The following is a 10920-nucleotide window of genomic DNA, read 5'->3' on the forward strand; positions in this document are numbered from 1 at the left end:
AGTTGCAGGATTGAGTAATAAGATATTAGGCGGTTGGAAGCGCTGCAGAGAAGCAATAGTGGAGAGGCGATTTCCTGCGATTGCAGAGGAGAGAGCTCTTACACCGAGGCGAGCGGGAGCGGGGCTGAGCGGGAAGAGGACAGGGCAGGAGAGGGGTTTTTATGCTAAGAAAGAGGAAGAAAAATGTGAGATAAGAGGGTTTAAATATCTAGGAGGGTGATGTTTCCTGCAAGGTGGGCTCCAGGGGTGAAATTCTTGCAGGGAGCTCTTCTCTCTGTATTTTGCAGGCTTCAGGTTGATGGTACGGGTGCGTCAAACCTACCCGTGGTCACACGCTGGATGCACTGATTGAGCGGCTTTGGCCGCCCTGAGCTGCTGCAAGGGGTCAGGGCCACCTCCTTCTGGGCTCCCTTGGTGGAGCGGTTTGGGAGAGCCGGGGGCTTGCAGGGCTGTGGCCTCTTCCTACACCCAGCTGGAACTGCTGGGAAAGACGGGGGTTTGGATGGCTGTAGTGAATCTTCTACTGAGCGAAATCGCTGGCGAGGAAGGAATCTTCGGAGAATATGGCTATTCAATTGTAATCTTGTTTCATGTGTATTTTTTTCATTTTTTTTTCATTACTAGGGCTTTTTGCATAAAACCATGAGCTTTGTTTCGTTAGAGTTCATCTGCTCCTGCTGCTTTCGCCCTGCTTGAAGCCGCAATCTCCCCGTAGCAGCAGCCATTTGTGATATCGTGAAGGGTTATTTGCTTCAAAAAGAGGGGAGGGAGCAGCAGGGGATCAATGAACCCTTACGGCTTTGGTGCTGCTTAAGCGGCCACGTGGATGGGGCGAAGAAAAACCTCCCGTGCCGGTCATTGTACCCCAGCTGCAGGAGACCTTCTGCAGCTGAAAAGCTGTGGTGGAGACGCGGCAGCGTCGGTTATTTATGATTGTGTATTTAAAAGTAGAATAATAAAGGCAGGATGGTGAGAGTGCTGATCTGGGAGCTGGGGTTCTGACCTCGACGGAGAAATTCCGAGTGACCCAAAGCCTACAGCGTAGTTGCTCTATGTCTCTCTCTCTGTGAAATAAGAAAAGCATGTTTCTGTTGGTTGTCTTCTCCCTGTAGCTTGCAAGCTTGAGGAGTCAGTGATTCCTACACTGCGCCCATGGTAAGTTTTGTCTCTGGTCTCAACTAAGGTGTCCAGCCACTGGTACAAGCCATGGGTGACTGTGGTTGGTTCTTCTAAGCATGTAAGCTCAACTGGCCAGGAAACTATTGGCTCCAGAAGAGCCAACAATCCAGACAAACTGCCCTCTCCACAGCTGTGGAGCACATCTTGCTCCCCTTTGGCTGCAGCCCCCTTTGTCTTACCTCGGCATGGTGTGACTGTGCTGAGGAATGGTCAGAAAGGCTCTGTCGGCGATTGGTGTGGGAGTCTGCGGGCTACTGATTGGTGGCCATCACAAAACCATTTGGGGAAAATTAAGACTTGCTGGAGGGAGGTGTATAAAAGCAGTTCTCCACAATAAGAGGATGAACTTCATTTAAAACCCACCCTGATGAGGAGAGAACCCAGCAATTTTGAGGCAGGGGAATGCTTGTGCGAGCATTCCCCTTCTGTAAAGATGGTTAAGTTATCCTTGAAATAAAGCCTGATGCTGCTTTCTTGGTACATACATGGTGTTGAATTAAGCCTGACCCACTGCCAGAGTCGGCACGTGGCAGGTACAAATCCGAAGTCGCGCCACTGCAGACAAGATGACTGTACCTCCAAGGGTGGGTATGACCATGAAGAAAGGCTCCTGGTCATTGGTGCAGGGGATGTGGCTGACAGCATCAGGAATGCAGAGTGTGGGTCTGTGGTGGTGGAGACCATCTCTGCGTCCTACTGGAAGAGGGACAGAGCGGGGTAACGAGGTTGCTTGTCAGGGGAGAGCTTATGTTGGCAGGTAACTCCAGTCTGCAAGAGGTATAGCTGAAGGGGGTACAATCAAGGCTGTGAAGTGATGAATGGTGCTGGGAAGTGAACGGTCCGTATGGTCTGGTCCGACACCAGAGCACAGGGGCATGGAATTAAATTACCAAGTGCCAAATTTAAGACCAGTAGAAAAGAAATACTTTGCCCAGGCAGCACACAGTGAGGCTGTGGAGCTAGTGCTCCAGGATGCTGGGGACACCAGCGGTGTGGATAGATTCAGAAAAGGCCATGAAGGGCCCATTAAATGTAGGGCTGTGTATTGGCTCTGCGTGGCAAGGTTTTGGTAGCAGGGGGCTACAGGGGTGGCTTCTGTGAGAAGCTGCTAGAAGCTTCCCCCATGTCTGATAGAGCCAATGCCAGCTGGCTCCAAGACTGACCCATCACTGGCCAAGGCTGAGCCCATCAGCGATGGTGGTAGCACCTCTGGAATAACATATTTAAGAAGGGGAGAATAACCCTGTGCAACAGCGGCCAGAAGAGAGGAGTGAGAATATGTGAGAGCAACAACTCTGCAGACACCAAAGGTCAGTGATTGAGGGGGAGGAGGTGCTCCAGGCACTGGAGCAGAGATTGCCCTGCAGCTCATGGTGAAGACCATGGTGAGGCAGGCTGTCCTCCTACAGCCCATGGAGGTCAATGGTGGAGCAGATATCCACCTGCATCCCGTGGAGGACTCCACGCCAGAACAGGTGGATGACCGAGGGAGGTTGGGACCCTATGGGAAGCCCATGCTGAAGCAGGTTTGCTGGCAGGACTTGTGACCCTGTGGGGAACCCACGCTGAAGTAGTCTGTTCCTGAAGGACTGCATCCCATGGGAAGGACTCACGTTGGAGAAGTTCATGGAGAACTGTCTCCTGTGGGTGGGACCCCACACTGGAGAAGGGGAAGAGTGTGAGGAGTCCTCCCCCTGAGGAGGAAGGAGCAGAAGACACAATGTGTGATGAACTTACCACAACCCCCGTTCCCTGTCCCCCTGTGCCACTGGGGCAGGAGGCAGAGAATTCGGGCGTGCGGTTGAGCCTGGGAAGAAGCGAGGGGTGTTTTTAAGAAATGAAGGTGTTTTTAAGATTTAGGGTTTTTTTCTCATTACCCTACTCTGATTGGATTGGAAATAAATTAGATGAATTTTCCCTAACTGGAGTCTGTTTTACCCATGATGGTAATTGCTGAGTGGTCTCCCTATCCTTATCTCGACCCATGAGCCTTTCATTATATTTTTTTCTCCCCCATCCTGCTGTGGAGGGGAATGAGAGAGTGGCTTTGGTGGGCAACTGATGTCCAGCTGGGGTCAACCCACCACAGGCTGATGATAGAGCCTGTGCCGTGGGCAGGCCTGGGGAGGGTGCGGGAGGAGTATTGCCCTCTACTTGCTCTGGTGTCACTCTGGGGTTCAGCATCTGCTATGAGCTGCTCTCAGTTCCGTCTAGGTAATAGCCTTGTGCTGACTAAGAAAGCAACAGCAGTGTCCTCTGTCTTTCCTGCTTTCACAGTAAGTGCAATAAAATCATGAATCTTCTACAACGGAGGATCCAGCACCGCAGGAGTTTGACGGAGGAGAATAGCTGACCTTCTGCTGAGATCAGCCTCGCCTGTTGTAGTGTTAGAGCCGCGCGTTGGGAAGGTGGAGGCAAGGCGAAGGATACCATGTTCAGCCTGAATGGTGCCAGAAGTGAGGGATATGTCCAAGAGCTGTTCCATGAGGAAGCACAGCAGGTATGTTGGAGAGACATTTCCCTTCGTAGCCCAAGTTTCCATCTTTGGCGGTCTCTGTACGTCCTGCTGGTCACCCCTGTGGCAGGTAAACAGGACTGGAGGAGCAAAACCGCCTTTCTTTTTTGCTGTGTAAACCTGAGGAGTATTATTTAGAAAGGGAAAGATGGGACTTGGTTTCCAGAAGGCAGGAGAAAACAGTTGCAATAGAAAGACTGCACTTTCTCTGGAGTTTCAGCTCTTGGTTCCAGCAGCTCTGAAATTCACTGGTGCCCCAAGTACCAGAGTCCTGTGTCTCCTCTAGAAATGTAGTGTCCGGGTCCCCAGATCTGTTGGAGGTGGCTGTATGTGATGGGTAGGCCATCTTAACCTACTCTGTCAGTCCCAGTTAGTCCAGCCTGGTTTGTCGTCTCATCTAAGAGACTTGTCCAGTGCACTGAGGACCCTGCTTGTCTTAGTGAGTTGCTTGGCAGGGCCAGAAGGACATAAAATGTATAGCTGCAGGCTCTGGAAAGAACCCCTTGAATGGTGTTTTTGGTTCATCAACGGGGTTAATTCACTGTGACTACGTAGGATTCTGTTGCTGCTTATCCTACAAGAATATAAATAGGGTATTACAAGGAACCCTCTCTTTAAGGGCTCAGGGATCCCAACAGCTCTGCTGCCCTTTCATCTTAGAGATAACTTGCGGCAAAGTGGTGTCTCAGCAGCTGTTGGTGGCCATCCCACCGTTGGTGGCTGGCTTTTGCACCACTTCTGCAGCCTGCCTGTAAAGTACAAGAGGTAAAACCAAAGGCTTTGCTTTCCTCTAGGTATCTCAAACGCAGAGCAAGCCCTGGTGGAAGATCCAGCTGTTTGTGTGGGAGCCGGTGCTTTTTGGAACGTGGGATGGCGTCTTCACCTCCTGCATGATCAACATTTTCGGAGTGGTTCTTTTCCTGAGGACAGGATGGCTCGTGGTGAGTGAGCACTGACTTGGTTGAACATGTGAAGAGGCATTTTCCTCCTCACCTCCTGACCTCGTGTCTCGCAGGTGTTTTGGATTCTGCACTGCTCGTTGTAGGCAGTGAGCTGGTATTTTGTAGCATTTCAGGAAGTTTCACTAAAATGGAAAGCTGAAGTGGTCTTTATAAGTGGTTTCCTATTTTAGCTTTAGGAAAGCAAAAGGAAAACACCACAACCAACCTTGACAATGACCAGGCACACCCTAGTGTTGTATTGTAGAGGTGAAATAACCATTTTCCAGGTAAAGCATATTGCCGCAGATGGAGCTACTCGGCCATCTTCCCAACCCCACTGAAGCAGGTCTCTTCCAAACATGTCAGTATTGGAGTCCCCGATGTCTTGAGTGGTGATCCTTGGTCAGGTGAAATTGTCATCACTATCAAAGGGACTTCCACTTGTGGATCCAGAGTAGTATCTAACTCAGGGTCAGAGCCTGGAATAGTGTCTCTGCTTCCCTCCTGCTGCAAAATGTTGTATTGTTCCTTAAAATTTCCCCTTAGAAGAAGAAAAACTCCTCCAGGGACGTGTGGAATTTGAGCTTTGGGGAGAGTTCATGTCACAGGCACGAGTTTGTGTCACAGGCATGGTGGACATCTTCCAAAAGGCACAGGAAGACACTTCCACTCTGTATGGAAAACGGCTTTGCTGGAGGCTGTGAGGGGAGCTGCAGCCGTCATGGTGGAGAAATCGGGATGATTCTCCTGGCTCCCTTTTCCTCCTGATCTTATTTCCTCCATATCTCCTTTGAAAGCAACTTACTGCTGGAGCGAACACAAATAAAAATAAAGCCAGTAAACAGAAGAAAAACTGAAACAGCTGGAAGCTAGCATAAAAGGGAAGGGAGGAGAAGTCGGGGTTGGCAGAGAGCTCCCCTGGCAGAGGACAGTCATCTGTTGAGCTGTTCATGGAGTCAGGCTTTCACTATAAATTTCCAGAGCCGGGGCTGTTAGAGCTTTGCAATTCCAGGGGAGCCTAATCTTGCCATCTTGCTAATCTTGTAGATTCTCTACAGCTATTGTAGAGCTGCACTAACCCAGGAATGCATAGATAGGCATCGATGTCTAATGGAGGCTTTTTCTTCCCACTTTCTCTGCTTGCTGTTGTTGTTGTGAGCCCAGCCTTCCTCCCTCATCTTCACGTTAACCCTTTCTTCTGTGGGAACCAGTGGGTTGCCCATTAACGAGCTGCTGCCGTAGCCTGGTGCCACCAGCAGATTCTGGAAAAGCCCAAGGCTTACGTGTATGTTTGTGTGGGTGTGCCTTTTTTTTTTTAACTGAAGCGTGTCGTATTTATTAACCCTTTTAACCTGAGGGTAAGCTGTTGAAGAAAAAACAATTGTCCTTTTAAAAAAGGAGTATGGGCTGTGGTGCTGACCCAGCCAGCAGCTGCGTTTAGAGCAAACCTTGGCTCCGTTCCCTACTGACCAGATAAAGCCCCTGTCAAAGGCAGCGGGATGCTGAACCAAAATAGGGTTTTATGATGATAGCAACATCCTGAATATGTTTCTGTTGTTTCACAAAAAAAAAAAAAGAGAGAGAGAAAAGAAAAAAAAAATATCTGGGATTTCAACCAACCCCAAAGCTGAGAAGCAGCCTTTTAGTGCTGGTCATAAACAAAGCCCATTGAGGCTCGCGTGACCTCTGAAATGAGCATCGCGGGAACAAGGTTGGAAAGGAGGGATGCGGACGCGGCCCGTAATATGAGGAGGGGAAGGGAAGCCAGACGTTAACGAAGCGCTGGGCACTGGAGGAGATTTCTGATCGTGCAGTTGGAATCACTGCGCACCAGGCTGAGCGATTTGTCAGCAGGGGAAGGTGGGCTGGAGCATGGGGAGGGGGGAAACTTTTGACCCTGGAAAACAAATTACAGCCGTGTGCGAGAGGGTTGGAAGGTCTGGAGCTCAGAAGTGCTGCCTGAATGCTTTTGGAGGTACTGAGCGCCTTCGCTTTCTGAAAATCTGACCTAAATGGCAGATGGAACCCTCAAAACTAGGGGGGATGCTGGGCGTTAAAGCTGCCAGCGGGGTCCTGCGGGTGGGTTTGTTCGGAAGCTTTTGCTCCTCACCCCCAGCGGGACCATGGCTGGGGCAGCAGCTCCTCCCAGGGCCCTCCCTCTGCCCCGAGCGGGAATAAGGTGGGTTTTTTTTTTCAGTGGGGCTGAATCCTCTGCACAGAACTGCCCCGAGCACAGGGAGGGCGAGAGCCGCCTGCCGCTCGGCGTGCGTCCTGCGGATAAGGTCCAGCGCCCACCGGTTTGTAAGAGTGTTGTTTATCTTCCACGCCGCGTTGCCTTTGGGGTTTTGTTCTTTGGTATCTCATTGTCTGGGAAGATCAGAGCTTTTAAAGGTAAACGTTCTGAAAAATTAAAATGCGAGCCTGGTGCTGTTAATAAATCAGCTGTTGCAAATCCCAGAGGTTCAATTTTGAAACTACTTTTTTTGTTGTGAAAGTGGGTTTTTTTATTTGGCTTTTTTTTTTTTTTAAGCATGTCATTCTAAAACATTCAAATAGGCAGTGATCCACTGCCCGTGGTGGATGAATCATTGTTTGACATCATTCTTTTTAAACCAGAGGACAAAATCAGCGATTCATGCAGGAACCCAGTGATGGAGCAGAACCTGCTCATGCAAAGGTCTGTCCAGGCTCAGGATGAGGCAGGTCTTCAAAGGGGTGCTAACAGGAATGGTAAATTTGGAAATCAGTTATGTTAATTAGGTAAGCAGGTGTGTGTGTGTGTTTTTTTTTCTTTTAATCTAATGACTCCAGAATTATTGATCACTGGTTACCAGAAGCCGATAGGTCCTTTTTCTGACTCAACAGAGTTGGTGTGACTTGATCTTTATTTGACTTTTTTTTTTTTTTTTCATTCCAGGGAAACACTGGCATTGTAATGGGCATGTTTCTGGTGTCCTTTGTCATCCTGGTTGCCCTGGTGACAGTCTTATCTGGAATTGGGGTGTGTGAGAAGTGCAGCATCGGAAGTGGAGGAGTCTACTCCATGATTTCTACTGTCCTTGGAGGTCAAGTAGGGGGGACCATTGGACTCCTTTATATTTTTGGCCAGGTAATTAAAAAAAAAAAAAAAAAAGTTATTTAAAGAAAATTTAGAAACTTTGCAATGCAGATATTAATCTTGTGCTTTCCTGCTGCAGGAATTAATGCTCCAAGTAAAATCTGAGTAATGCTCCAGTATGCTGGACAGCATGGGGAGAGTTCAGCCCCACTCTGCTCCCCAAGAGCAAGCCTGTGCATGGCCATACACTGCCTGGCATGGGTCACAAGGGTGGAGGAACTGGGTGTCTGAACAAGCGAAGCGTGCAGGCCATGCCCTTCCATCCCAAATTACCCCAGTTGCCAGGACATGCCCTTGCTGGTGAGAGACTTGACTGAAATGAAAGCTGGAGAAGCCAGGGTGGCCACCTACAGCACAGCAAGCGGCTGTGGGCTGGCAGGTTGGCCTCGGCGTGCTCTCTGTGCCCTTAGGGACTGGGCAAGTCTTGGCTGCTTCTCCGCGGGAGCCAGCAGAAGTGGAGCTGGTGTAGGAGGAGAGCTGTGCAGCGGTAGGGGCCACAGCTAATTGACTTCTTGAGATCCCAAAGTCACAGCTCTGGGTTTTCTGAAAGGCCCCAAGGAGCTGGTCGTGGTGGTGAAGCACTGAAATACACAAGTCGTAAACATAAAAACTGGAAAGTAATCCCTTAAACCTGCAGTAACTTAACCCCCTCCCCCCATAAAGATGTTATGAACAGTATAAAATGTGGTGAGCAGAGAAGCATTTTTATTGAAGTTTGTTTTTAACTGACTGGCTTGCAGCAACCTCCGAAAACCCTTAAAAACCCCCAAACCAAAAATAATCCCCTCTTCTCCTTTCACTCCAGATTAAAAGCAAGTGTCCATAAAATACAAACTGAACGCAGTTACAAGCCAAGATATGGAAATGGGCCACACATGAGAATCCTTCCTGTCATATTTTCCACTCTGGCTCTCCGAGCGGACCCCGGCTGGGAAAGCAATCAGGTTGCAGCCTGTCCTGAGGGTTGTAAAAGCTGAGCTGCGGCCGCTCCGGCCCCTGCCTCCTCATCCCGGGTGCATGGGGGGCTGAGGGGTGGGAGCTGGCAGCTCGCTTCGGAGTGCTTTGCCCGCTCCCGAAAGCCGATGCCTTTCCCTTCTCTTTGGCCGTGTTTTCTGCCCAACGTACTTTGCACCAGCTGCAGGCTGCTCCCCTGCTACAAGATGCTCATGTAACCTCCGTCACGAGGCGAGTCTGGCCAGAAATGGGGGTATTCCTCGTTCCCTGGTCTGACTGGGGCAAGTGGGGAATGACTGGCCACGTGCCGGTGGTGCCTTGGGAGACAAGAGTTGGGTCAGTGCCCTGGGGCTGCTGCAGAAATGGGCTCCTGCTGCATCAGCCAAAGTGAGCTGAGACCCGGTTGGGTTTTGCTGTCCTCCTGGGATGCTCCAGAGGAGAGGCTTAAACAGATTGCCCTAAATGATGCAGCACGTGTCTACTAGGTCCTACAGAGACCAGTGTGTGTTTGGTCACTGCAGTTCTAACCATGAGGCTGGGGTTCAGTGCTTTTCTCTGCAGTCTCCTTTCCTGGAGTGGTTTGCAATAAGACCTGTCTGTGCAAGCAGAGGTTTTCCAGGGTCCAGCCCTAAAATCCCAAAAACAAAGATCGTGGCAGTACTTGTCTGGGTGTTGAAAATCAATTATGTTCCTCGCCCAGCAAAGTGTGTGGTTTACAAAGGCTCGTAAGGGACTGACTTCTACAAATTTCAGCCTGGAACTCGGTTCTGATTTGAAGACAGGTAGTGCGTGAGAAACCAGCCCATGTCACAGTGCCGCTGGGGCCCTGGCCATCGCTGTCTGCGGAGCAGCGGGGTGTTTGTGGGCATCCAGTTCCTCCTTTCTGCTGGTGATGCTCGTGGTTCGTGAGAGGAAAGGCTTCAAGGAGTCTTGCTCTGCTCTGCTCCCTTCAGAGTGTCCTTGCATGTTGCCGTCCTTGGCATGAAAGGAAAGAAAACTGATTTAGTTGAGAAAACCTAACTTCTTCAAAAGTTGGTGTTGGTCAGGTACAGGGAATTGGGGTGATACTGCTTTCTGGCTACAGGGCTTTTCCTCATGTGAGGGGCAAGAGCTGCACCTGGTTTTAATGTGTTTATTGGCGTTAGGTTCTGTTTGGGGCTTTTTTTTGGCTTCAGGTCTCAAGTGCAGTTTTTGTGGGTGCCCCAAGCGGAGCTGTGCTGGCGTGAGGCATTGTCCTCTGCTAGCTCAGGAGTGACCTGTTTTCAGGAGGCAGCACCCATGTAGGACGTGCGTGATCTGCTCAGTGGTGGTGTAGGCCATGCTAAGCACAAGTAAACAAGAATACATCCACTTATTTGGGGACTACCTTGCAGAGTCCGAGGCATCTATGGTGGAGACATTCACAGTGGGGCTACCAGCAAGGAGAGAGAGACTTTCAGAATGTAGTTCACCTGATTTCTGCTAAGTGTCTGCCTATGGTGGAAGGGAATCTTTCACCGGGATCTCCAAATTGTAGGTCTTTGAGTCTGAACAGGTGAATCCCACACACCTTGCTTGCTGAAAACCACATGTGAACCTGCAGCTCCTGGTGTGGGTCAGGTTGTCCTGATCACCCTCAGTGGAGCGCTGCTGGGTTGGTCCAAGCGGGATCTACGGTGAAGGAGGGGTCTGCTCTGACTCTTGCTGGCTTGGGTGGGGTTTTCTCCCTTCCAGTCATGTGGGAGCTGTTCTGCACATCCCTTGTCCGTGGACGGGGATAGTGGGGTTGCAGGACCCAAGGTCACACCACCTGTGCCAGTGTGCCTCTGTGTGCCCCGACCTGGTTTGCCGGGGATGCCATGCGCTGGAAAGGGTTGTTGCTGAAATGTTGGCAAGTGGGAACCTCTGGAGGGAAATGTCCTGGTTTTTAAGCTTCAAAGTAGGGCTACAGAGATGATTAGGGGATTGGAGCATCTTTCTTATGAGGAAAGGCTGAGGCAGTTGGGTCTTTTTAGTCCAGAGAAAAGAAGACTGAGGGGGGATCTTATCAATACTTAGAAATAGTTAAACGGAGGGTGCCAGGGGGATGGGAACAGTCTGTTTTCAGTGGTGCCCAGTGACAGGACAAGAGGTAATGGGCACAAACTTGAACATAGGAAGTTCCATCTAAACATGAGGAGGAACTTCTTTACTTTGAGGGTGGCAGAGCACTGGCACAGGCTGCCCAGAGAGGT

The 10920-nt window shown here is 50.2% G+C and overlaps 1 protein-coding gene across 1 annotated transcript in view; it reads left to right on the plus strand.

The window, feature by feature from the left end:
* Positions 1-3610: 3610 nt before the first annotated feature.
* Positions 3611-10920, plus strand: part of SLC12A8 (solute carrier family 12, member 8) — a 50907-nt gene continuing 43597 nt past the window's right edge. Inside the window, exons 1-3 of the mRNA XM_009887267.1 lie at positions 3611-3679; positions 4489-4635; positions 7553-7744. Of these exons, the coding sequence (XP_009885569.1) occupies positions 3611-3679; positions 4489-4635; positions 7553-7744 (408 nt within the window). The remainder of the gene's footprint in view (positions 3680-4488; positions 4636-7552; positions 7745-10920) is intronic.

Source organism: Charadrius vociferus, unplaced genomic scaffold (genome assembly GCF_000708025.1).
Source record: "Charadrius vociferus isolate BGI_N301 unplaced genomic scaffold, ASM70802v2 scaffold385, whole genome shotgun sequence".
Taxonomy (NCBI): Eukaryota; Metazoa; Chordata; class Aves; order Charadriiformes; family Charadriidae; genus Charadrius; species Charadrius vociferus.